General features: G+C 41.2%; 3 protein-coding genes across 7 annotated transcripts in view; 1 reads left to right on the forward strand and 2 right to left on the reverse strand.

Moving 5' to 3' along the window:
- Window positions 1-4,435: 4,435 nt before the first annotated feature.
- LOC140305090 (retinal cone rhodopsin-sensitive cGMP 3',5'-cyclic phosphodiesterase subunit gamma-like) lies at window positions 4,436-4,975 on the reverse strand. The gene is made up of 2 exons (XM_072383855.1): window positions 4,872-4,975; window positions 4,436-4,740 (listed from the first exon to the last, which is right to left on the reverse strand). The coding sequence occupies exons 1-2, from the start codon at window positions 4,973-4,975 to the stop codon at window positions 4,623-4,625; spliced, it is 222 nt and encodes a 73-aa protein (XP_072239956.1). The 3' UTR covers window positions 4,436-4,622.
- An 8,964-nt stretch (window positions 4,976-13,939) lies between these two features.
- LOC140305091 (retinal cone rhodopsin-sensitive cGMP 3',5'-cyclic phosphodiesterase subunit gamma-like) lies at window positions 13,940-15,189 on the forward strand. The gene is made up of 2 exons (XM_072383856.1): window positions 13,940-14,053; window positions 14,398-15,189. Exons 1-2 carry the CDS (start codon window positions 13,944-13,946, stop codon window positions 14,513-14,515), a joined length of 228 nt encoding a protein of 75 aa, XP_072239957.1. The 5' UTR covers window positions 13,940-13,943; the 3' UTR covers window positions 14,516-15,189.
- A 2,885-nt stretch (window positions 15,190-18,074) lies between these two features.
- Window positions 18,075-27,457, reverse strand: part of LOC140304639 (RNA binding protein fox-1 homolog 2-like) — a 38,055-nt gene continuing 28,672 nt past the window's right edge. For 2 of the 5 annotated variants that reach the window (XM_072383357.1, XM_072383361.1), the window contains 6 exons: window positions 27,371-27,427; window positions 26,842-26,986; window positions 26,191-26,236; window positions 23,108-23,196; window positions 21,779-21,851; window positions 18,075-21,237 (listed from right to left, as the gene is read on the reverse strand). In XM_072383357.1, the coding sequence (XP_072239458.1) occupies window positions 21,193-21,237; window positions 21,779-21,851; window positions 23,108-23,196; window positions 26,191-26,236; window positions 26,842-26,986; window positions 27,371-27,427 (455 nt within the window). In that variant the 3' untranslated portion in view covers window positions 18,075-21,192. Of the gene's footprint in view, window positions 21,238-21,778; window positions 21,852-23,107; window positions 23,197-25,689; window positions 25,727-26,190; window positions 26,237-26,841; window positions 26,987-27,370; window positions 27,428-27,457 lie in introns of those variants that run through there. The other 3 variants (XM_072383358.1, XM_072383359.1, XM_072383360.1) reach the window with 3 other exon arrangements.

The following is a 27,457-nucleotide window of genomic DNA, read 5'->3' on the forward strand; positions in this document are numbered from 1 at the left end:
TCTGAATACTGAATGTTACTCTAACCTGTGATTTAAGAGAGGAAATTCTCACGAGGTGTCACTTTGCTTTCTGATCTGACATCTCCGTGCCCGCAGGTAAAAGACGAGAGCTCAGGAAGAGGTGGAACAGCATTATCTGAAAAAGCAAGGCAATGCAAGGTGTTTCATTATCTGAAAAGCTGCATAATTGTTCCTGTAGCTTGGAATTCTGGCAGAAATGGGAACATTCAAACTGGATTCTGATTCAGACTTCGGACAGAGGGACATTTCTGATTGTGACACTGGAAGACAAATACTTAGAGGAATACTCCCTACTTAAAGACTTTTCAGGAACTACTGCTCATTTTATAAACACATTTGACATTTATGTGAAGAAATACAGTTTGTGGCAGCAGTTTGAGTAGCAGGCTGATGACTCAGACCTTAGATTTCCCAATTTGCAATTCAGAAATACTGTGTGTACCCACTGCAGCAGGTAGAATAGCTTGGATTTGTGAAAGTAATGCAGAAGATTTCTGTACACTCACCCGTTTCACTGAATATATGGGGTCTTTGTCTGTGCTTTAGGACGAATGCAAGTCATTAAGTTTCCCTGGGATTTTCAAATGGACCATGCCTGCTAGAAATGAATCCATGCAGAGTTAATAATGATTGTAAAGTCAATTAGGACACAAAGTAAGGTGCACAAAGTAATTAATCCTGAATGATTACAGTGCATGTGCTAACTGTGACTTTGCACAGTCTAATCCTATTCCAGGGAAGACAAAGCAGTCAGTGGTTGTTATTTTTCCTCCGGCCATCTGTAAACACACTTACGAGTAGCTGAATTTCGAAAACACCAAATCAAACCATGTGTTTGATTAAAAAAAAATACTGGAAGGTTTTTTAAAATCTTAGAATTTATATAATTTCCCTTTGGGATAGATAACCACCTGTGAGGGGTGCAGAGCAGACATTCAATAGGATTATTTCATCTGATGATCAATAGTTGATTCCCTCAAAAAATGAAGAAAACGAACAAAGAAAAAATTGGACATCTCAGTAATCTATTCAGATTTTCTGCAAATGTTCATGTGAATTATTGGCATATTGATCTGGACTTTGCAAATTGTTCAGATAGCTTCATTTCAATAATGAATGTCACAAAAAACTGTCTGAAAACCACTGCTGATTGCTCTGTGCTCAGCAGACTTTTATCCCTTTGCTTTTGTCACAGCACTTTGCTGAAATAGCCCCGTGTTTGAATATCTCCCTCGCTCAGAACCTGTAACACTTCCTCCACTTTTCCCTCTCAACCTTCCATATCTCTGCCTCGGGTTGCTGTAAATGAACTGGCCAAAACTTTTCAGCATATTCTTTGTTATTTCAATGCCAAATTGCACAGGGCAACGTCTTGTCTGTGTCCTCGCTGCTCAGAGGTTTGAACATCTATCAGATGCAGTGACACAAATGCACACTGCTGTCCAGAGGCCGCGAGCGCACCGTCTCTGGCACCAAGAACCAACACAAGAGCCACAAGATATGTTACAAGTTCTACCCAACGCTGCATTGAGTAGCTTATCTCAATGCTTTGTTCAACAACAACGGGGGAAAGTATGGTGTCATACTCACCCAACACTGTGCGTAAATCTGATTCTAAGGAAATTAACCATTTCCATTTTGCTGTTTCTATGTCTGCTTATTTGGATTTGACGACTTGGTCTTGTAGCATAGCAACACAGACGCCACCCAGCAACAGGTTTTCTCCTGGTTAAACTGCACAGATTATCTCCAATTATTCTGCGACATTAGTAACTAAAAGGTTTAATAGTAAGTCTGACATATTAGTTTTGATGCATGATTTGAAAATGGGGACATGGCAGCCAATATATTAAGAAAGGGATATTTCGATGCCATCCATGATGACAGTGACTGTTTTCATTCTAGCCATGATGTTTTCCTAAACTTTATCTGAATAGTTTGTAATATGTGTGAAGTCTTTAATGCAAAAGTGTTTAGGACCTGAGTCATACTTGGTTTTATGCCTTCAGAGTTGTTTATTGAGCACCATCCCCCAACCACTCTGACCTCCAAATGCGGACTTTGTTTCATCCACAATGTGATGCAACCGTCGTTATGTGACTCATTCAATGCAGTAACACTGTATTTTTGTGTCTGTTAGCAGAAAAACAAACAAACAAAAAAAACTAGCAAAAAAATCATTAAGGTTTCTTAGACTTTTTCATGTTTGGCCATGTGAAAGATTTAATGGTTCCTCAACAGAATATTTCTATGAAAAACAGTCAAATCGACAGATATATAGAGAACAACCTATGGAGGGAACTTATTCTGATATTGGTTACATGTGTTTTACAAATGGGTTAACTTTAGGTCCAATGCCAAGCAATGCACAAAGATTAATGTTTTAGCTACAGATTTTTACCTTCAACCTTCTATACCCGCTTAAACCACCTCAGGGTCGCAGAGGGTCTGGAGTCTATTCCAGCTGTCATTGGTGAGAGGCGGGGTACACCCTGGACAGGTCGCCAGTCCATCACAGGGCCACACAGAGACAAATGAGACAACAACCACACACATGCTCACACTCACTCCTAGGGTCAATTTGGAGTCACCCATTAACCTAACATACATGTTTTTAGATGGTGGGAGGAATCCGGACTACCTGGAGAGAACTACATGCTCTCACCAAAATGTCAGGAGAACTTTGACGCATTTGATTATGAGGATCAATGCAAAGATGATACACTGGACATACAAAGTAGTGAAATGTGGCCAATGAATGTGAAGGGCTTTTATCTCAAAATTTCTTACATAGATTTGCACAAATTCATATTGTTATCAGTACTTAGTCAATCCATAGAATGTGATATTAATATAAAAGGCATAATGTAATATAATCTAATTAAAACATACCTAAATTCCACTCAAACCCAAACAAATGACCTGTATGTATCACTGAATTGACCACAGGTTCATCAATGAAGAAGTACATCACTGTATACTTTAAAAGAAAATATGTAAAAGTCGATTTATATCTACATTTTCACAGCCATGTTCTCACTTTTGCCTGCTTCAGTTTTCTCTGGGTGCTCCACTTTCCTCCTACAGGCCAAAGACGTGTGTGTTGGGTTAACTGGGGATTGTAAACTGCCAGTAGGTGTGACTGTGAGCATGCATGGTTATCAGTGGATGGATGGATTTCCACAAACCATCTGCCAAATTCTAGCAAAATCAAAAACTTGATTCTTTGAATCCTAACTATCGCACGTCCGGCGGTGTTCAGATATGTCAGTGAGTCCGCAGTGACATCCGTTGTCTGGCTGCGATTAGTCCTGTAATGATTTTCTCCAAAATATTTAACAAAATGCAAAACCAGCAGGATGTTGTCAATTATTGTATTGATGTAGAATGTTTTCAATCATAAACTGAAGTCGTTGCTGCTTGTTTCCACATTGATTTGCTCCTAAATCAAATGTACTGCACTTTATAAGAAGGTGAACTGATATATAACATCTATTCATCTTGTAAGTATTGTCGTCTTTCTTTACTTTTACTGCCTAACTTTTTCCATATAACTCTATACTCTCCATTGCGAAACGGTACCTTCGCATTTTGATCATTAACATAATACGCAAACATAAACGAGCAACATAAACGTGCAAAGAGTTCAGAAAGGTCAGTTGGTTAAAAGTACAAAAAAGTCAGAATTAGGACAAGAGGAGCAGGACAGCAAGTTTACATCTGTTTTATCCCTTTATACATTAGTTCTGCATTGCTTATTTAAATGTTAGGTGCGTCTGTGGTATTATTTTGATAAATAAACAAATGCTGCACTATTGTTCTTGACTTTTGAAATGTTGTTCTCAGTCAAAATTTCATCTTTACAGAAGGAGGCAAAACACTACTTATGTGAATAAGCAGGTCTGGTAGCCATGGCAACAGAGGCTTCGCTTTTATTCTCTGCCCTCTATGTTTCAGGGCACTCTCTCCTTGATTTATTTCTACAGTGTGAATGCATAAATGTTGCAGTGATTTCACTGTCGGCGCAGATTTCTCTGTCAATAATGAGAACACAAAGAGATGTTTCTGTGGAAAATTGTCACATTTATTGTTCTTTTTTTCATGCAACTTTCTCTCGACTGAGGAACAGAGCTGGTCTTATTCGGTACAGCATGAAGTGTATTGCAGGCTTCTCATAAAAAACAAAAGGTCATTTCGCTAGTACAATAACAGACGTCTGTGCACAATGAATCAGCAGCTTTGAGGAGAAGATGTGGAAGAGGAGAGGAGGAAAACAGCCCTAGGATATCAACATATATATTAACAAAATATACAGTATATTCCATTAGTTTTTTCTTCTGTGCAAGGTTAAGAGGGAGAGGTGGAAGAGGTAGGGAGGAAGTGATGATGGAGATTTAGTGGAAAGGCAGGGAAAAGTGAAGCGGTAAGGCAGAGGACAGGGCTCTATTTTGACACATTTCAGAGATAGCTCTGGGGTTTTTGTGCATTATAACAGACAAGAGGTCAGGTGGGTTGGGAGGCGAAGGAGAACAGGGCGAGATGGGTGCAGGAACAATAGTGCAGGTGGGTAAAATGGGTGGGGTGAAGACATGGGAATGTTTCTAGACAATTCCATATTTCGCCAGGTCGCTGAGCTCCATGTCCCCGAAGGCTTCCCATGGGCAAACCACTGTGATGTCTGTGCCAAGGCCCTCCATGCCGGGGATGTCGTCTCCAAATCTGAATCAAAGATACGAGAAGATTTGATGAAAAAACTGCGATACAGATGTGGGAGTTGTTGATTGAAGGAGGAAAGATTTCCTGAAAATGTTTATTTTGCGAGTGTGATCATAGAAATATCTAAACCTTACCCTTTCTGGCCTGGTTTAGGGGCCTTGCTCTTGAAGGTGCGAGCAGTCCTCTGCTTGAACTTGGGAGGTGCCTTCTTGTCAGCGGGAGTTGCAACATCTGCCATTTTGCTGGGTAGCTGAAAGTGTAGAAGAAGCAAGAGCAAAGTATATAAGTTCCCATTAAATTGCACTGTTTATAAACACAGGCATTAAACTTTTCTATTTTGTCAGTTATCAAAAGGTTTGAGCATTCTCAACTTCTCAGCCTCTTCAGTAGGCTTGGAAACATTCACACCAGTCAGCAAGACAGAAATGCACTAACCGAAAATAAAATGCACAAACAGTTCTCTGAACATATCTGTGTTTGTCTAAATCCAAAGAACTCTGACAAACAATAGAGCGAGGGAGCTGAGAAGTACCAACAAAAAGGTCAGCACACAAAACTACTCATAAAGCATCCAATCTGGGCTCCGTTTCAGTTGTGATAATCAAGCAAATAAACTGTATTCTGTTCTATAAGGAAACAAATGAAAAGCAGAAATAAATCTGATGCAATACAAAGTCCTTAGAAGCTAGTTAAACATCCCAGGACGATGCGCATTGTAAAAACAGTTAAAGCTCCTCGTACAAGAGCTGACAAAATTGCAGTTTCATCTCACCTTTTGTTCAGCGTTTGTCTGAAGCTGTGTGTTGAGCTGTCGGTTTCTCACTTGTGGTGCTCCTCTGTCGGTCCGAGGCCTCCTTTTAAAGTCCTCCCAAGCTGCTAATCCGCTCAAATGTTCATTCTGTCAATCTTTCATGTGACAGCTCTACTCAGCCCTCCTTTGCAGCAGCTAAGCCACAAATAGGTGAGATAAAGGACAGCTTTATATAAACAAAGTGTATTTCAAGCTGGACACACGTGTAAAACGTGCAAATTCAAGCAAAGTGAAGAAGGTGTCATTTACTGGCAGCAGTCAGTGACAGTGATTAAAGTGACCATGAGATGATTAAAGAGAAGCTCAACAGCTTAGGGTTTTTACAGTTTTATATACACGTAAAGAAATATGTACACCAAATGTAAACTGTTCACTTTTGCAATGCATGAACAAGCAAACCATTGAAACTGTGCCTGTTAATGAAGGTGAGCCACTCAAAATCTGGATCAGTCCAAAAAACACAACTGATCAGTCTCATGGGAAACAAAAGAATATGCACCTCTACATAAATTGAATTAGAAAATCCTAAAAAAAAAGTCCTTTAAAACTTGAATAAAAGCTTCCACTGTAAAGAAAGTAATCAGAAGAATAATATCAGTAAATCAGTAATAGAAGAAACCTCAAATGGCCAGTTCATCAGAAATTGTGCATACCTAGAGTATTCACCCTAAGCAGCAGAATATTAGTTATTAAGAATAAATCTAGATAAAACCAATATGGCCACAAGCAGCAAAGAAAGGGACCAAAGCAGATTGGAAGCATTTGAATCATAGCACGGACCTAAGTTGTCAGATGAAAACACGTTTTCATTCTTATCTTCTTTCACAATGAGGCAATAACATCACATGTGCCCAACTGAGGTAACGAGGTAACTTAAAAGGGTAACAGCAGTAAACCGTTAAAGTGGATTCTATTAATACAACGCTGCAAAGTAACATAAATCAGACAGTTGTGCTTGTGCTGACATGAACTTTGGTGAAGTGTCATCAAACATTCTGTAAAACGCCAAATGCTGGTCATAAATTACAACATCAAAAAGTTGCAATGTTGTGGAAAATGTAAATAAAAACAGAATAAAAATTATTCGCAAATCACATAAGCCAATATTGTATTCACAACGTTAAAAGTGAAGCTTTTCATATTTACTTGTATTTGATGGCACCAACACATCGCAAGAGTTGGAACGTTGAAACGAAAGGCTGTAAAAGTAATGGTACTTAAAAGAAACAGCTGGAGGGACATGTCACAACTAATCAGGTTAACTGGCAACAGTGGAGTAGAATGATTGGATATAAAAAGAACACCTTAGTGAGGCAGAGTCTCTCTGAGATAAAGTTGGGCAGGGGTTTAGGAATATGCAAAAAAACCCCAAAACAAATGCACCTGCAAATTATAGAGCAATAATGTTCCTCAATGACTCTGAACATTTCATAATCTACAGTACATAATATCATAAATAGATTCTGGAATCTGGAGACATCTCTGTGCACAAGGGACCCGACCACAAATCAATGTTGGATTCTTGAGATCTTCAGGCACCTCACGTGGCACCTCATTAAAAACTGACATGATACTGTCATGAAAACTGAAAACATTTGGAGCTTCATGAAACAGACCCAGGACTGGTGAGTCACAAAATAATAAAACGTCTCACTTTCAACTTTTGATATGTTTTGAGAGTAAAATATGAGTTTTTTATTGAATATCGAGATTTTGAATGTATTAATTACACTTAGAGGACAGATGTCATCTAGGACTCATTGTTTGACATATCTGGACACCATTGAAGACCTTTTACATTTAGGATCCAAAGAATGTCTGAGAGCATTTTTGTAGCATTTGAACAAAGGTTTGAGGAGCTGAGAATGAAAATGTCTTTTTTATTTCTTTGGGAAAAGTGATGGATTGTGAAAACGTGAAGTCACTGATCCAGTGATTTAGCATGAACATGTTGGGCGCCCCCCTGAGCTGTCATCTTATCGTGGTGGGGGAGTTTGTGTGCCCCAATGAGTCTGGGAGCTATGTTGCCCGGGGCTTCAAGCCCCTGGTAGGGTCACCCAAGGCAAACAGATCCTAGATGAGGGACCAGACAAAGAACAGCTCAAAAGACTCCTTATGATGAATAAGAAATTTGGACCTCGTGATCCCTTGCCCAGATATGGGACACCGGGGCCTCCCCCCGGAGCCAGGCCCTGGGGTGGGGCCTGGCAGCGGGCGCCTGGTGGCCGGGCCTGTGCCCATGGGGCTCGGTCGGGCATAGCCCGAAATCATGACGTGGGTCCCCCTTCCGACGGGCTCACCACCCGTGGGAGGGGCCAAGGGGGTCGGGTGCTATGTGAGCTGGGTAGCAGCCGAAGGCGGAGGCCTTGGCGGTCTGATCCTCGGCTACTGAAGCTAGCTCTTGGGACGTGGAATGTCACCTCTCTGATGGGGAAGGAGCCGGAGCTGGTGCGCGAGGCTGAGCGGTTCCGGCTAGATATAGTCGGACTCACCTCGACGCACGGCTTGGGCTCTGGAACCAGTCCTCTTGAGAGGGGTTGGACTCTCTTCCACTCTGGAGTTGCCCGTGGTGAGAGGCGCAGAGCAGGTGTGGGCATACTTATTGCCCCCCGGCTGTGTGCCAGTACATTGGGGTTTACCCCAGTGAACGAGAGGGTAGCCTCCCTCCGCCTTCGGGTGGGGGAACGGGTCCTGACTGTTGTTTGTGCCTATGCGCCAAACGGCAGTTCAGAGTACCCACCCTTTTTGGAGTCTCTGGGGGAGGCACTGGAGAATGCTCCTACCGGAGACTCCCTCGTTCTGCTGGGGGACTTCAATGCTCACGTAGGCAATGACAGTGAGACCTGGAGGGGTGTGATTGGGAGGAACGCCCCCCCGATCTGAATCAGAGAGGTGTTATGTTGTTGGACTTCTGTGCCAGTCATGGACTGTCCATAACGAACACCATGTTCAGGCATAAGGGTGTCCATATGTGCACTTGGCACCAGGACACCCTTGGCTGCAGTTCGATGATCGACTTTGTGGTTGTATCATCGGACTTGCGACCGTATGTCCTGGACAATTGGGTGAAGAGAGGGGCTGTCAACTGATCACCACCTGGTGGTGAGTTGGCTCCGCTGGTGGGGGAGGATGCCGATCAGACCTGGCAGGCCCAAACGTATTGTGAGGGTCTGCTGGGAGCGTTTGTCAGAATCCCCCATCAGAAGGAGCTTTAACTCCCACCTCCGGCAGAGCTTCAACCATATCCCGGGGGAGGTGGGGGACATTGAGTCCGAATGGGCCATGTTCCGTGACTCCATTGCCGGGGCAGCTGATCGGAGTTGTGGCCGTAAGGTGGTCGGTGCCTGTCGTGGCGGCAACCCTCAAACCTGCTGGTGGACACCAGTGGTGAGGGAAGCCGTCAAGCTGAAGAAGGAGTCCTATCGGGCCATTTTGGCCAGTGGGACCCTGGAAGCAGCTGATAGGCAGGCCAGACGGGCTGCGGCTTCGGCGGTTGCTGAGGCAAAAACTCGGGCCTGGGAGGAGAACGATTTCCGGACGGCCTCGAAGAGATTCTGGTCCACCATCCGGCGTCTCAGGGGGGGGAAGCGGCTCACAGTCAACACTGTGTACAGTGGGGACGGGGCTTTGCTGACCTCAACTAGGGATGTTGTGAGTCGGTGGGGGGAGTACTTCGAGGAACTCCTCAATCCTACCAACACGTGCTCGGAAGAGGCAGAGTCAGAGAGCTCGGAGACGGGGCCTCCCATTTCTGGGGCTGAGGTTGCCGAGGTGGTCAAAAAGCTCCTCGGTGGCAAGGCCCCGGGGGTGGATGAGGTCCGTCCTGAGTTTCTCAAGGCTCTGGATGTTGTAGGGCTGTCTTGGCTGACACACCTCTGCAGCATCGCGTGGACATCGGGGACAGTGCCTCTGGACTGGCAGATTGGGGTGGTGGTCCCCCTCTTTAAAAAGGGGGACCGGAGGGTCTGTTCCTAACTTTTATGGACAGAATTTCTAGGCGGAGCCAGGGCGTTGAGGGTGTCCGATTTGGCGACCTCAGAATCGGGTCTTTGCTTTTTGCGGATGATGTGGTTCTGTTAGCGTCGTCAGGCCGTGACCTTCAGCTCTCACTGGAGCGATTCGCAGCCGAGTGTGAAGCGGCTGGGATGAGAATCAGCGCCTCCAAATCCGAGACTATGGTTCTCAGCCGGAAAAGGGTGGAATGCTCTCTCCGGGTCGGGAATGAGATCCTTCCCCAAGTGGAGGAGTTCAAGTATCTCGGGGTCTTGTTCACGAGTGAGGGACGAATGGAGCGGGAGATTGACGGGCGGATCGGTGCGGTGTCTGCAGTGTTACGGGCTCTGCACGACCCGTCGTTGTGAAGAAGGAGCTGAGCCAGAAGGCGAAGCTCTCTATTTACTGGTCAATCTACGTTCCCATCCTCACCTATGGTCACGAGTTGTGGGTAGTGTCCGAAAGAACGAGATCGCGAATACAAGCGGCCGAAATGGGTTTCCTCCGCAGGGTGTCTGGGCTCTCCCTTAGAGATAGGGTGAGAAGCTCAGTCATCCGAGAAGGGCTCGGAGTAGAACCGCTGCTCCTCCGCATTGAGAGGAGTCAGATGAGGTGGCTCGGGCATCTGGTTAGGATGCCCCCTGGACGCCTCCCTGGGGAGGTGTTCCGGGCACGTCCCACTGGGAGGAGACCCCGGGGAAGACCCAGGACACGTTGGAGAGACTATGTCTCTCGGCTGGCCTGGGAACGCCTCGGGGTACCCCTGGAAGAGCTGGAGGAAGTGGCCGGGGACAGGGACGTCTGGGTTTCTCTGCTCAAGCTGCTGCCCCCGCGACCCGACCCCCGGATAAGCGGCAGATGATGGATGGATGGATGTTGGGCGCTTTTAGGACACAGTAACAGTTGAAGTGTTGACGTAGATCTTTTAACAAGAACAACTTCAAACCACCTGTGAAGCATGGTGATGGAATTGTTATGGATTCGGGTTGCTTCACTTCTACTCAGCTTGCAGTCTCTGATTCAACTCTGAATCTTGCATCAGATCAAAGAGTGCCCATGGAAAATGTCAAGCCATCTGTCTGAAAACTGAAGTGTAACTGGAAGTTAACTAAATATAATGACCCCAAGGACGCCAGAAAATAAATCAAGGAATGCCTCAAACATCTTGCAGCTGGAGAAACTGTGGATGAAACGGTGGCCAAACATGACACAAGACGCTTTAGCTACCTTCAGGTTTGATTGGTGTAATGGTTCTTCAAAATTCAGCGGCATGAAAGTTGTTTAAAACCAGAAAGAGAGCTCATGTCACACGGATTTTAAAATCTTTGAATTAGCCCAGCGTCTGCTTTAGTATTGTTTAAGGTTTAAGGTACAAAACTCCTAAGTACGTTGTGCTGCCCATTAATTGGATTTGCTTTTGTCATTCAAACCTTCCAGAGCCTCCAGGTCTTCTGGAAGTGGCCTTTTAGTTCAACTGTGGAACAGCCGTCCTGAAGACCTGAGGGCAGCATAGTGTTGATGCTTTAAAAGGAAATCTAAAACCCACTTCTTCAGTCTGGCTTCTAACTGAATTCTAGTTTTTTATTTGACTATGCATTCATAACATTTTGCCAGTTTTACTTATGATATTTGCGTTTAGTCTGGTCTCTAATTGAACTTTATTTACTATATCTTTCCTTTGAATTCTATTGTTTTGTTCACTCCCTGAATTCGATTAAGCTTTTTAGAAAATGGAAGGATGGATGGGTGAATGTTTTATTAAATGGCATATCTGTTTATCCCTTTTGTATCTCAAGAGTTAAATGCATTTCTTTAAATTTAGTTCTGTTTATTGAGATTTATGCTTCAATAGTGCACTTTTTAGGATTTTCGAATTTAACAATTATCAGAGGCCTTTGGTCCTTTGGACGGGGGTGGATTTGGAACTTGGGTATCATGGGATCGGGAGGTTGAAAGGTATTGATTTTAAAGCTCTTTTTATAACTTCTACTTTAGATTTTTATGTTTGTGTGTGTTTATTTATACATTATACATTTGAACTGTGTAGAGTATTCTCACTTTGTATAAAAAAGTGATATATAAAAAGTCTGATTAATTGATGGATCTCATTCTTTTATATTGTGACATTTATATCAAAATGTTACATAAAAGCATCTAAATCCAGAGAGGTTTGAGTGCTTATAAACGACAGAAAAACTTTACGAAATCAGCAGAAATAACGAAATACTAAAGATAGGGATACATTTCGACTGTATTTGTAAACAAACGTGTCCTAATATCACCTGCATATAGATTTGGAGCATGTGATATAAGAGAAGAAGCATCTTGAACCCTTCTCAGGGGATCAGCCAAATGGAGACAGATAAAGAATACTTAACTATTCAGCTCTTAAGCTGTCCCCTCATGTCATGGCTTGAGGTTAAAGATCAATGCTGAGACTGTAAGTGGATCCTTAAATGACCAATTATCCATGTCACAAAAACTCAGGAGACGGTGAAATATTAATAATGCTATTTGTATGACACACACTTTTCCCCCTTATCCAAACATCTTTGAATTTTATTTTGGGTAATTCTTCATTGAAAGGCTTCATCATTGCTTCTCTAGAGCGTTCACACATTTTATCTTATTTATAATGCGACTGAAAGGAGTTTCTATTCATTTTTCGTGTTTTCAAGATCAAATCCACTATTTTGAATGGGGCTGAAAATGACAACAATACACAATATTTACCTTAAAAAAAGTATTCACATAATTGTATTTCTATGGTGGGAAATACAATTATGCTGATGAGGCCCAATTTACTTTTCACAGTGATGCCTCATTATGTAAGGTGGCAGTCATCTTCACATGGCAAGGCGCATTAAGGCAGGGGATTAGAGAAAAGGGGGAGGGAGTATAGGCATATAAAGGGAGGACAAGAGAGAACCCAGACAGATTGAAGCTGACCAGAGCAACATCAACAAGAAGTCAACAGTACAACTGCAAGAAAAGGTAAGACTGACACTCCAACTCTTACAATGCTGTTTCAGTTGTGCAGGGAAAGCGGTGTTAGTCTCAGATACCGACCTCACATACTTAAAAAAAAAATTTATTTAATGTTTCATCAGAAATTGTTGAGAGGTATTACAGTAGTTGATGTGATAACTTTTTTGTGCTCTGTGAAATTTGGGAACAGTCAGGGAGCTGAAGTCTTATCAAATACACTTTTTTTATTCTTCACCTTGAAGATACACGTGTTTTGCCACAGACTACTTTAACAACAGAAAAGGACGCAAGTCGACTCAGAAGCCTAGATTTAACTGAAACATCACTTGATTAGATTTAATCAAAAACTGAAGAGGTTATCTTTGCATTTAAATCTGTTTGAACATTCAGCCATGGGTAGGCATCCTACAGAAATATCTCTCACCCTATGTCAGGGATATTAAAGATATATTTGGCAAATATAAATGATAAACACCATTTCATCTAAAATGTGGACTTTCATCCTTTAAACATTTAGTAAAGTGTTTTTAATGTTACAGGACATTTCATATTCCAGTAAACAGAATCTTAAATGTTCTCTGGAAAAGTAACATTTTTAAAAGCTTTACTAACAAAAGTGAAAAGCCACAAAAAAGATAATTTAGGCATACATAAAAAAAAAGTGGCGAAATGCTAAAACACAGAGGACACATCTGTAAAAATCACATTTTGTAAATTTTTTTGAAATTGCACCATGTTTGATCACCATCCTTTGTTATGCTCTTCCACCGTTCGTGAGGGTTGAATCTGCTCGGTTTCCTGTTATAAATAAGATGTGCTGCCATAATTGCCAGGACTCACCAGAAAAAGAGATCTAAATCAATAACAATATATCCTGGTCAAATAAAAGTGTAAGAACAATTCAAATTTTAAGCTTGAACCTCACTGAGAAGAGTGAAAAAAATAAATTATGGTGTGAAATCCAGATTTAATTTACTATGAGTCGAAGCACATCTGAGGTCAAATGCAGAGCACTTCTGAGCTTTCCCTCAAGATGTGCTTGTTTGACAGATTAAAGTAGATTGAAAATTAGTTGTTAAGTGGAAAATCTTCTTATAGGATCATAGGGTTTATTGACGCACAGCAAGTGTATTGACTTAAGTCTTGCTTTGGAAATAGGTGATATTCTGATCTATAACTATGCCAAGAATAATCTTAAAAGCTATAAGTTGTAGAAAATAGACAAAGCTCTTTGTGTAACAGGGTCTTAAGGCGCTATGACAGCCACAGCATATATTTTCACCTCCCCTGAAAGAGTTACGTCATCAAGGGGCGGGGGAGTTGGGATTTAGAGGATAAGGATGAAGGGGAAAAGCTGTTAAAGATCAAGATTAACTAACAAACTGTTACTTCTGTCTATCTCAGAGCATAAAAGATGGCAGACGCAGCCGTTGCAACACCCGCCGACAAGAAGGCACCTCCCAAGTTCAAGCAGAGGACTGCTCGTACCTTCAAGAGCAAGGCCCCTAAACCAGGCCAGAAGGGGTAAGAAACATTAGAACAACATTGAAACAACATCATCAGTGATAACATAGAAAAGTCCAAAATATGGAAGAAGTTTTGTGAGGCGAGACTGTTTCGTGGCTACCTCAGATTGAACGAAAGACCTTTTGTGATCTACAAACTTTAGATTCCTCTCACACCTATTAGTAATTTAATTTAGAAAGACTTTGATGCTTTTGAATTATTTTGCTTTTACCCGAAACAGTGTTTTAACTTAAAAAAAAAGAGAGATAATGATAACAACACACAAGAGCTCGTTCTTCCTTTAAAAGTCACACAACAATGGAAAAGATTCGAGGGAATTAAGACGTGTTTTTTCGTTGCAGATTCGGAGACGACATCCCCGGCATGGAGGGCCTTGGCACAGACATCACAGTGGTTTGCCCATGGGAAGCCTTCGGGGACATGGAGCTCAGTGACCTGGCGAAATATGGAATTGTCTAGAAACATTCCCGTGTTACCCACCTGCAATATTCTTGCTACACCCATCTGACCCTGTTCTCCTTCGCCTCCTGAGTTACCTGACTTCATGTCTGTTGTAATGCACAAAAATCAAACCCAGAGCTGTCTCAGAGATGTGTCAAAATAGTAATACAGTCTGCAAAAGATATATATATGTATATTGTGATTATTTATTTATATGTGCTTCACTGAGGTTTCCACGCTTCAAGCGGTAGCCCCAGGCTTCCTTCCCCAGTATTTTGCACTCCACTGATGCTTCTTTGAGAGACTGTCGTCAGACATATCAAGACTGATCAGTGCTGTAACTTTACTCATCTTTCTTTACCTTTTCACTCCTCTCTTCTGCCTTTCTGTCTCCATCTCTCTCCCCCTCTTTGGAGCTATTTCTTATTGTACAGCTGTTTATGAAAGATATATATTTTTATTTTTATGAATTATCAGTGTGAATACGAGTACAGGAATATGCCCGAAATATTTTCCCCGAGAAATTAGGTCTCGTCTCAAACCCAAACTCACACGGAGTGATAAAGTAAAACTCTCAGGCAATTCATATCTGATCCTGAAGACAGTACTGTAAGAAAAATTGTAACTAATTCTAGATGATGTAATGTACAATTATGCATCATTAAAGCTGCTGTAATTAGCCATGCTAATGTCTTGAGGGATGGTTATGTTGAGCAGTCTCTCCATCTCGTTGAAATAATTCAACCATTAAATTCTATACACAACACTGTGATCCTCTAGGTTGAACTTTGTTGACTTTGGTGATCTCCTACACTTTTCATTTGCTGCATCACTGGAAAAGTTTTCATCTATCTGGTAAAAATGACTCAACATCCGATCATTGGCTTGGTACAACACAGACTCCCTGGAGAGTTTTCCTTTAGCATCACCAATCGTATGACTTTTGATCGAAATATGTTGTCATCCATTTAGAAATCTGGTCAGCTGGCTGGTTTGATTTTTGATGAACCTTCATCATTTAGCTGCTAAAACTTGCTAAAAGTTTAGCAAACTCCCGCAAAATGATGGCAAAAATGATCAGCCTCAGCTGTGCTGTGAATGGATACATATTGCAATTTTAACAGTCCAAATATAGTCACAAAGGATGAGGTTCTGATTATCAGTATGGGTATGTAAGTAGGTCAAACTATCGCTGTTCTTAAGTGCTCCAGGAGTCGCTGACATGATTGTAGACTAAGTCATGATTGTGTGGTACAAAGGCAACAGTTTGATTTACCAAGCGTTTCCTTTAGAGCTTTTATCAAAAGTAATTCCAAATTCTCTGGAGGCAAACTGGGAATTGAGAATGACCTCTTTGACCTTTGATGGGCAAATCATGACGGCCTCATAGTTTGCTTTGCAGCATTTCTACACAGAAACAAATGAGATACAAGAGTCATCAGTTAACCTGACTTGTGTTTTTGGAATGTGGAATGATTACCCAGAAAGAACCCACACATACACAGTGAGAACATGCAAACCCCACACGGATAGGCCTCAGCTGGGAATTGAACCTGGAACCCTCCTGCTGGGAGGTGACGGTGCTAACCGCCACACCACTGTGCTGCCCAGGTGTAAAGTCTAATATTTAAAAAAACAAAAACAAAGAAAGAAGTTATGCTGTCTTGCATGAGCTGCCTTTTTGGAGAATGACATAAAATGTGGATTCAAAACCTTCCTTTTTGAAGATTGAAGACTCTTTGTTCCCAGTGTCAAGTGATGGTTGAAAATTACGCCAGCAGAATTTTGGAATTCAGAATTATGTCATAGTCTATCTCTGCTGGCTCAATGAGGAAAACGATAAATCTTTGGCCATCTGTGCCTCCCGGTTTGCTCCGCTGCCTTTCACAGGCTGGCTCTTCCAGTTTTTAGCATGGTACTTGTTTGAAACATGGCTCCTTTTTTTAAATGTATAAACAAATGTATAAAAATTGTTTTAAAAAAAACTCAGCAAAGTGAGACAATAATGACGCACTCAAAGCAAATGTAATGAACTGAATTACCAATCATAGGACTGATTTCTTTCAAGAACAGAAACTGCCTTAAAAACTTGAAACAAAACCTTTGACCAAAAGGTTGAAAGCAACTAATGAAAAGCAGCATCTAGTTGGGCAGTGGGAGAAGAGGCAGGACAGAGCGACCGAGTGGCTTAGTGTGTGAAGGGATAAACAAAAAGATCAGAATGGCTTCCTCGTGGGATTGAATATCACTGTAAATAACAGGGGTGAGTACTGCTCTCTTAAAAAGCTGTCCGATACGTATCTGAGGATACGATAAGATTCAGGGACGATGAATTCATCACTCTCACAACCAGTCAGTGTGATCTGATGAATTTTTAAAAATCTGAGTGAAACAGATGTGTTTATGCTCCAATCTAAATGAAAACAAGCCATTTCTATACATGTGACATTGGTTAGTTATATATAAAGAGACATATTTGATAAAAGACCAGAGAACTGCGGCGCTGTGAGAGGCACAGTATCTGTTCTTCTGCCTTTGATAACTTTAGTGAGATTAGATTAATAGTGTGGCACACATCTGTTGGTGAAATACCGTTTAGCTGATGTCTTCCACCTCGGCTCTAATGTATGTCTCATCCTGATCAAAAGCCGTCATCACAACCACAGTAAGCTCATACATTTTTAGCAATAAATCAGCCAACAGGTGTTGAAATTTCCTTGGACTTTGTTAAGTTGTGAATGGAAAATATCTTTGTGTCTCTCATGCTGTTCCTGCTTGTGCCAGCATCAGCAGGTTCTGCAGATTTTTCACCCAATGACTGATACTCTACAGATGCTGTCGGTGAACATTTTATTTTCCCTAAAATTATGATTTTAAAGGGCCACTGCAAACTATGATAGCGTTGTTTAAAACGCTTGTGTTTTCAAATCGCGAGCAACAACACGTGAGCTTGTTATGAGTCTGACTTGATGCACATTAGGAGGAACGGAAACGACTGCGAATCCCATCTGAGCTGGCAAAGATGAAAATGAGCTCACCAAACAATACACTCACCTGACTCGCTGCTGTTTTTCTGGACATGGCCCTTTTATGTTTGCTTTTCAAAAGGGAAATAAAAGCTTCAGGTTTGAACTGAAACACAGCAACCGATGCTGAGCAAGTTCAGCACAAAACTTTATACAGCTGACTTTAGTTTGTGGAATTGGACCAGGGGTCAGTGTATCGTTAGTGTAACATTAAGAACCTAAAAATGGGATCTGATCCATAGGGAAATCTTTATACCCATTGAAAATGACTGTGGGAGCTAATATTTTCTTTTAGGAGGCGAGGTCTAGCTTTATGTTTACTGCTATGAAAATGTTTCTACTGCCTCCAAGTCGAAAAAAGGTCAGCGACTGCCTCTAAGCGGCAGTATTAGCGTCTTAATATGGAGATTAATCGGCTTCTGGCTTAGCCTTTCCTGCATGCTGAATTATACAATATTGCTAATTCTCTTGAGTAAATTAATAATGTATATATATATATATATATATACATATATAAATAAATAAAATAGTAAAAACACACAGGAAGCTCATTCACAACATAACATTTTATATAAAACATTTTATATGGACATTCAATAACAAAAAACGAAGAAAAAAAAAAAAAAAGAAACCCCTAATGGCAGTCAAAGGGGATACAGACAGGACAGAGGGAGAGGACTGTTCATTGAGAAACCAAAGCTACTATGAAGAATGACCACATAGTTTTCTATTATACAGCAGCAAGAAAACCGTGACAGGAAAATGAAGCTGCAACATGTTATTTTCGCAGCAGCCATTTTGTTTGTCAGCAGGCCTTTTTTGCCAAATAGCGCTGTGCTCTTTGTCGTGTTAACCGGCGTCAAACCGCCAGCTGCCTGTCAACAACTTTAGTGGTAAAGAAAAAAATAAGCAGCTGGGCACTGCTGCTAAGGAGGAAAATATGAAAAAGACACAAAATTCATGCAAAACTTTTTTTTTTCTTTCCTTTTTTTAAAACTTGACAAGTATCGCTCATGCTGGTCTGTCCATGCCATCAGTGGCTCCAAAAGTCCATTTTTCTGCGTTTTTTTTTTTTAATCTTTTTTTTTTGTAGCAATTTTTAAGTTGGGAACCAGAACATGCTGGGGACTGTTAACGTCTTTGGCTGGCGCCTTCTTTTTCTCTTTTTAAATTTTGTCCAGAGCATAAACTACCTTAATATGAAGACATTTTTCAAAATGAAAGAAAAAAAGAAAAGTAATTCATGCCACGAGTAAAAACACGACTGTCCTGCATGTTTTTCCGAGAAGAGAAGAGAAAAAAACCCACAGAGTTAGCGCTGAAATGAGTTTAAATAACATTCCCACTTTACACAGCTCCATAGAGCACATCCCACACTGATGTTGAGCTTCTCACCGGGCTGGAATATCAACCTGCATATGTATGTGATAACACTTTCGGAAATTTTACCTTCAAACAAACCTGGACAAAGCCGACAGATTTAGCCACTGAAATGTAAGGAATCTGCTTTGAAACCACCAACAAAAAAAGACTATCAAATGTTAAAAGAAAGGAACACAGTTGATTTGAAACAAAACGCCACAGACCTACCCTCATTCGTTCCAAATGTCTCACCAGCAAAATATGGCAACACACACACACACACACACACACACACACACACACACACACACACGAAGAAAAGAAAAAAACGGCTGTTCTTGTATATTGTGAAATATAACTGAAGGTGGTCATGCTGGCTGGTTCCTATGATCAATCAAAAATCAATAAAAACTAAAATAAACAACAACGGCAGCAAAAAAAAAAAAAAAAAAATTAAAATGGACTGATTGAATATTTTTTTTAAAAGTTACCTGCATATCTTTAACTGTCACAACTTGGGTCTGCTCATAGCTCAGGAACTTTAATCCAAAGCAAAAAAAAAAACAAGTAACTTGAAATGTGCACCTTACTAAAGAAGGAACAACACTTATATATATATATATGTATATCTATATATATAGATATATATATTAAAAAATAAGAAAACAATGAAAAGAAGGTAAATAAAGACAGCTATAGGATTATGATAACAATAACACAGATAATATATTTATACATACGGCAGAAAAATGTGCTTTCTACAAATCTTTGGAACAAAAACAAAAGCCAATAAAGCCACGTTTTGGAAATATAGGGTACAACAGTATAGAAATATGCACAATAATAATGTGTTTTGCATTTAAATATTCACTATGAATTCTAACTGAATCTCTCTTTTGCTCAGTAATTGCTGTTGGCAGCATCTTAAAATCGCAATTACCCACTAAAAGTATGTTTCAGGAAGACTCGTCCGGTGCTTTGACTCTATAAAAGATGGAGCACGAGGGGGGTGGGGGGGGGGGGTCCAAATATTACATCTCTACATTAAAAGGATCATTACAGGCTCAACAGATACCTGAACCCCAGGGCTGCAGCTAGATTATCTAATTTGGATGTAAACTCAACAAGAAGATGTTTGCAGTGTAGTGTCGCACTTCTTGTAGTGTTAAGTGAAGGTCGTCCATATAGAGAAATGTGTACCAGGAAGATGTGAGACATAGTTGTGTTATATAGTCGAAAGGTGGAGTATTTGTAATATCGATGGTGATTTTCTGATTTCAACCCCATGGTTCAACTGCTGAACCTCCATCACAGCAGCGACTGCTATGTAGCCGGGTCAAAAAAAAAAACCCACAAACAAACAAAAAAACCTAAACAATGCTTTCATAATAATGAGAATAATTACAACAGTAATAATAATAATAATTATAATTTGGTAACTTTTTTTTTTCTCTAAACTAATTTCTTTGCATATCATAACAATTTTAAGTTTAAAGGTTTACCATTTCCACATACTAAGAAAACTTGAGGTAAGGAACCGCTCTAATAGACCCTCCCTCCTTCAGCTTTCCATAATCCCTCCGAACTGCCGTGTCTGGTCCCCTTCAAAGCAGAACGCAGCAGGGGTGAAACTCTCGTCTTTACTATCCGCCCACGTTCAGGAGGGAAAATAAAACTAAAATCCACCCGTGGGTGCTTTATCATATTAGTGACTCGTTCATTCTGGGTCAAAATGTTTTCAGGTGCTCTCTCTTTCTCTTTCTCTCTTTCTCTCGGGGCACCTTACTTCTTTCCCTCTACCACCCTGATGTTTTGTTGACACCTCGATTGCTCCTTTCCCTCTCTTTTTTTCCTTAAATCCTTAAGTGTGAGCATGCCACACAGCTCTCAGCTTTCTCATACATTAATGACAGCTGTTGAAATGTCAAGTATCCACATACAGCCTTTGGAAGAACATCTGGGCTCCGCCCCCAAATCTTGTGCTGCTGAGTGCCGAGGGAATAAGAGGGGAGGAGGGGGGGGACTATAATACAGCCGTGCAATAGGGAAGGTGGCCATTTTCAGTCTTAATTTTTTCTTCTTTTTTAACATAAAGGCCATCCTTCAGTCTTTAATACAGCATTCCTCTATTTCTGTAGTAGCGTATATAAGAAAACGTAGAGACTGCTCTGGGGGTGGGATCTGAAATTTCTTTGTTGTGGTCAACTCCACACTTAAAACGGGGTGCAGTCCACCTCCACAACAACAGGGGGAGCTCTTTCAGAGTAATTCAATGGAAGAGAGGAGCTCCTGGGAAATGTAGTGTCTTTAGTAAGGGGCGAATCTACTGTAGCCTCCCCGGTACAGCGTGGCCTAAAAAACAAGAGAGGAAACAGACATTAAGAATACTTGCTCTCATCTTAGGGTGCACCCAGTGATTTACAACACATTTTCATTTCAGTTTTCAATAAATCATGAAAACAAACCCAACAACAAATCGATCCTTCCAATGTGTTAAGACCTGCCTGCAGAAAACAATGTCATGTTCATCATCGGGCTTCCTGTTTGCTGCGTTTTCTGCTGAGCCCAGTAAGTCTGATTTGATTACCAGAGGCTTTAGATAGTGGAAGTAGACTAATGGTGCTGTGTAAAAGACAAAGTAAACACCTGTGGTGTTGGTATGCTCTGAAGCTAAGTGCATAGTATGTGCTCATGGCTGAACTATTTATACAACTCCACTTCAAAGAGACCAAAGTGGTATGATGGTGAGATGTTGGCTGCAGTTGGTCCTAATGCTCATTTATGAGTGAAGGAACTAAGAAGTAGTTTTTATTTTGAGTGGGATCATTGGCCAATTGACTACTCTTTGAAATCCAGAAACCTTCTGTGTATGGTGTAATTTACATCGACTTACCATAGCTCCAACACCATAGGCAGCTGGAGCAAGTGCAGCATGGTAGGGGTCTGCCGTGTAAACTCGTCCATAGCTGTAAGAAACATCACAGAATGTTTTCGAGGGAAAAAAGAAAAGGAAAATCAGATTCAAAACACTGCCAGAGAAAGGAATGTTTCTCTGTTTGGTGGGAAAACCCAAACTACTTTAAATCTTCTCTCTTCATAATCTGGACAAAGTTAGTCACGCGTTTTGTTTAATGTTCAAACTCAGTCCCAAAAGAGATGGGACACTGTGTCGATATGAATAAAACAGAGCACAATCTCAAAATCCCATAAACCAATATTCTGTTCACAATCGAACACAGAAAACATGTCAAATGTTGAAATGTGTTTATCACTACCCTGCAAACACCTGGGAACCGAGGAGACCAGCTGCTGCACCCTCAGGAGAGGAACTATGCCTCATTCTTGTCTGACAAAGGATTTTAACTGCTTGTCATATTTTGCATTTCATGATGCACTGAATGTTTTCAACAGGTGAAATGTCTGGACTGGACTGATGCGCCAGTCCGGATGCAGGATTTTGAACTGAGCACTGATACCAAGCTGGATGGTTCCTCTCCTCTTTAGTCTGGAGGATCCAGCCCATGATTTCCAAAACAGAAAATCAAAATTCTATTAGTCTGACCACCGAACACCGAACTCTGTCTCAGTCAACTTTAAATGATATTTTGGAGTTTGTGGAATGTGTTCATGTATGGCTTCTTCTTTGCATGATCACACTTTAACCTGCATTTGTGGATGGCACAGCAAACTAAGTTCAGATATAGTCATTTCTGGAAGTGTTCCTGAGCCCATGCAGTGATTTCTATGACAGAATTGTGCCTGAAGATCACAGGCATCCTACACCGATTCTCTACCATGTGTCCAGACACTCTGACTCTTCTGATGACATCATGTACTGTAGATAACGGAATATTCAACGTCAAAGTTTTTAGTTAAGGAACATTGTTCTGAAATTATCCCTCTGCCCATTTTTACTTCTGAGAGACTCAACCTCTCTAAGGTACTCTTTTAATACCCAGTCATGTTACATGAACCTAATTAGTTGCAACCTCAAGTTGACTCTTATTGGCAACATTTACTTCTCCAACCTTTTGCTGTCTCTGTCCCAGGTTGAGCTAATACTTTTCATGAAACATCAAAACATTTGATACATACTATTGTGAATAATGCACTGGTTCATACGGCTTGACCCCCCCCCCCCCCCCCCCCTTACGGGTAACTACTCCCACTTGCAACTTGAAATTTTGGTCTTAAAGAGAAGGGAATTGAGATGTTGACTCACCTGTCACTGTAAGCAGCAGCTGCAGCAGCTGCGGCTGCAGGAGTCGCTACAGCAGCCGGTTGGGCGTAACGATATGCTGCATAACCACCCTGTGAGGAGGCGATGAAGAGGAGGGAGGTGGAGGAAAGCGAAAGAGAGAGGAAATGAAGGGATAGGCGGAAAGGGACAGAAAGAAGATGAGACTCCTGTTCAATGTCTGCCATTACTTCTGCAGAATAGAACTAATAGTGAATCTAAAGGGTTACATTGTGAGAGAAAACTGCAGAGAAGAGCGAAGATTAACAAGCAGACAGTCAGCAAAACTGGATAATCTGGTGCAGTACGGCATTCACAAGAATGTAGCTTAGGCTCTGTGTGGCTCTCTCACTCCATGACTAACTCAGCAAAAATAGCCTGAATCGTACACGGTGCTTTTTACTGTTTGCAGCACTCGAGTGCTTCATCTTCCCTGCTGTGAGTTCGACAGAGAGGGAGAGAGAGCTCATAGCCATATCCGTGTCCCACCCCCGTTCCCTTCCAAAAACACACAGTTAGAGAAAGGGGAAGGGGTGGCAGGATGATTGTGTCATTATTTATGTTTGGATGAACAGCTGATGAACGGACGCACTGAAGAAAAATAAAAGAATACTACAGGTGTAAGAAGACAGTCAGCCAGTTGGATAAAAAACAAAAAGGGGCAAACACGCTCACTCTCACGTGGCCAGCAACCAATCACTGACAGACACAGCATGCTTTCCCAAACTCAGAACATGTATTAGATCATAAAACCCTTTAAAAAAATAAAAACAAACAACGCACACCACTGCATTCTACCCTAAAGAATCAGTCACGACCAAGTCCCTGCATTCAGGACCACACAGTTGCTGCTATGGGAGGAAGGCTGGACTGGGAAGGAGGGGAAGAGGAGATGGGGGTGGTGTTGTAAAATGGCAGAAAGGTAGAAGAGTCTGATAAACTTAACATGGGACTGAAAGAGAGAATAATGATAAAATATATGAGGAAAGGAAAATTACCAGAGCGAGGTGATGAAGAGTAAAGCTACCTTACAAATGAAGGAAGGAGAAGACGGAGAAAAGGAAGAAAAAAAACATGAAAAGTTTTTTTTTTTTTTTTTTTAAATGGAAAAAGGTGGGAGGAAGTAGGAGAGGGTGGGGGAGGGGTCAGCCTTGTAAGTACGTCCGCATGCTGACACTGATTCAGTTAGCATGCCACAGGTGAAACAGATAGGGAGATTCCTGGAAGGGGTCTGAATTAACTGCAGATTGGATGAATATTACTGTCCTACAGTATATCCTTTGCCTGCCAGCGTACACCCAGTGTACCATTGTGCTACATCAGATCTCTTGTCATATAGTCTTGTCTTTCTTTATAATGTAAATGCATCCTTTTAGTTATCCATCCATAGCGAGGCCGAGTAATTATTAGGCAATTTAACTTCTGAACCGGACCAGGCTCTGAGGTCAAAGGAAAATGTTATTAGACCTAAAACGTCAACGTTGAACAAAGGAAAGATGAGTTTTATCGTCCTCAGGGGAATATTATCAGCACACAGAATTACCAGATGACTAAATTACACATATTTAGTCATCTAGTATTTTTACCAGCACAGTTTTCATTCATTAATTTTGTTGTACGCTATTTACACAAACTGAGCGTTGCGTAACATTTTTACACTCAGGATTACCATTTATGTCAAGATTGTGGCTAATATCTCTTTGGGAATGAAGTTGAAAGGTGGGAAGGTGAAAAATGCTTTTTTAATGTCAGTAAAACTGTTAACTGAGGTTTTTTGTAAATGCAGCTTAAGAAATGTGAACGAATGATGTGTCCTTGTGACATCTGCTAGTAAAAAAGTGCCTAAAGCTACAATTATTGAATTGGTTCTTTGCCAAGTATTCTGATCAGCGTAGACAATAATGCTTCATGGGTTAAGTTGGGTGCCCTTTTTATGCTTGAATAATCCATAAATCAGTGTTAAGTGGTTTAACAAACAAACAAATAAAACATTTTTAAAAAAAACACATTCTTATGAAAATGGACTGGACTGAAGGACTGGACTGAAATTTAGCGAGAAAGCAGCCAATGTCCAAAGATTTCCAGAAAGCTCAAGACCATCTCAAAAGATTACAAGAAAGTCTGGCTGCTTGGAAGCAAAATGTAAAGAAATAAGGGCCGGCTCAAGTTCTTTGCAATGTACCATTTTTATCCATCTTTTTTACGTAAATGCAACTTCAACTTTGGCTGGATGTATAACATGGATCTGATTAGATTTAGTTTCCCTAAATCTTACTAAATTATATCCTGAAATCTCAGTTGCATTACACTGGAGTTACTTCCCTTAAAAAAAAATAAAAATGCACGTCCACATCACTTGGAGGAATATTGCATTCTTTATCAAATCAGATTTGAGCTGAATTCTTTTCTCCCCCTTCCGTAACTCCACCCATGTCAGAATCCAGTGAGTTAGTAGAAGAAGACAGAAGGCATTTCAATCTCAGATGGTCAATAATGTCTAGCAGCACGCAATCATTGGAGACGAGGAGGATGCACACTGGCTCTCACACAGAGTGTGTAAACCCTACCTGGGGCAATCTGCCACTAATGTCCTGAAACACTAGTCTACAGAGAGAACAGAAACAGCTATTGTCAACCTGGTCACACACACGCACACTATTACACACAGGCACACACTCATAATCACATTGGTACAAAACTTACTCACAAATGCACAGAAACAAACCCTAGAAGAGTCTACTCGTGAATGAGCGTGTGATTTAAGTGTGTCCTGCACTGGGGAGCGATCATATTTCTGCAGTGAAATTCTGTACATCACTAATGGAACATTCCACATGAGAGTGTACATTGTGTGCTTTCAGAGAAGTGTAAAATGTAACTGTAATCCAAAATCATAATCATAGATTCAGTCATAACATGAAATGTGGAGTGGGGATGAATCAAAACACCCAGAAGTACACGCCTCTATGGGTTTGAGCTGTGCTATTTCACACTTGAAAACCCACAGGCAAAGAGGAGGGAAACACAGGTGACGAGTGAGGCACTGGAGGAGAGACAGGAATACTTACGTAGAGATCAGCTGCACCGTAAAAACCATCCTGATAGGCCATCACACTGAGAAGGAGACAGATGACAAAAGGGGGAAAGGAAGGAAAGGTAGAGAGTACACAGGAGCGGTGGTGGAATGTCAAAACAAAACAAAATGAAAAAAATATTTAAAAAAATGGTGTGATGCGCCACCGTGTGGGCAGTGCAGAGAAAAACAAACGAGGGTGACGATGGAGGGGAGGGGGAGAGGTGAGAAAACGGTGCCAAACAGATTGTGAGAGAGAGAAGAGAAAGAAGGGTGAGATTATTACACACCGTGCAACATGCAAGACAAAATACCACCTCTTTGTATACAGATGCTCAGACTTTTAAGTGATACTACTGCTACTTCAGCCGGTGGGAGAACAAATTCACCAAAAAGAAATCATTCAATTCAATTACTCTAAGGGATCATCTCAGCACCAATTTATAGGTACAAGGAAATGGTATTTCAGCTCAGCAAACTATCAAAGTCAGTACCTCAATAAAAATCTCTTCAAACACACAGCATGCATCATTATGAAAAACTAACTTGATAACAAGTGAAGCCATGCTTTCAAAGAAGGCAGCTGACTACTTTTCATTATTCATAATTTCTTTTCTTTTAAAATGTCCTTCTGAGTGATGTTTACCCAGGGTATGTAGGGATGGCAGCCTGCGGGACAGCTGCCCTGACTGCACTGTAGACGGGCCGAGCGCGGCCGCGGAGATGAGCGCCCCGAAAGGTTGCAGCAGTGGAGGCGGCAGCCGCTGCCGCTTGGTACGGAAACCCTGGTACTGGCACAGAGAGTCACAGATGAGCAAATGGGTTGAGTTTGAACCAGTAGCTTCCACTTTTATTTCAAATAATAACAATGGAGATGAACATGTATCAATTCATTTGCAGATTATTCACTCAATTCATCATTTGAGCTGAAAAGAGGGTAGCAAATGCCTGCATAATTTATCATAGGATAGGAGTATAGTGTAGGATTGAAAAAAGATATCCGCTCCTGTATCGCTTTGACGATGACAGGCATTACGTCTTCACATTTGACAAAAAAGCCTGATCATAACCTTTGATTACAACTGTAAACGGGAACATTTTTGCTCTCTAAAAAGTTCTATAAGGTTCTGTTTGAGAAGCAACAAAAAGCAAAAGGATAGTTCTTGGTATCTTACCTGTGTAGAGCTCAGGACTGTACATGGCTCCAACCATCGGACTCAACTTCCATCCAGCTGTAATAAACAAAGATTACAGCATCAACT

The sequence above is a fragment of the Leuresthes tenuis genome, unplaced genomic scaffold (assembly GCF_036924035.1).
Source record: "Leuresthes tenuis unplaced genomic scaffold, fLeuTen1.0.hap1 SCAF_4, whole genome shotgun sequence".
NCBI classification, from domain to species: domain Eukaryota; kingdom Metazoa; phylum Chordata; class Actinopteri; order Atheriniformes; family Atherinopsidae; genus Leuresthes; species Leuresthes tenuis.

Coding starts and splice junctions, on each gene's coding strand:
- LOC140305091 (XM_072383856.1), top strand. CDS start 13,944: ATGGCAGACGCAGCCGTTGCAACACCCGCCGACAAGAAGGCACCTCCC. Junction 14,054..14,397: donor CCTAAACCAGGCCAGAAGGG/GTAAGAAACATT, acceptor TTTTCGTTGCAG/ATTCGGAGACGACATCCCCG.
- LOC140305090 (XM_072383855.1), bottom strand. CDS start 4,975: ATGGCAGATGTTGCAACTCCCGCTGACAAGAAGGCACCTCCCAAGTTC. Junction 4,741..4,871: donor CCTAAACCAGGCCAGAAAGG/GTAAGGTTTAGA, acceptor TCTTTGATTCAG/ATTTGGAGACGACATCCCCG.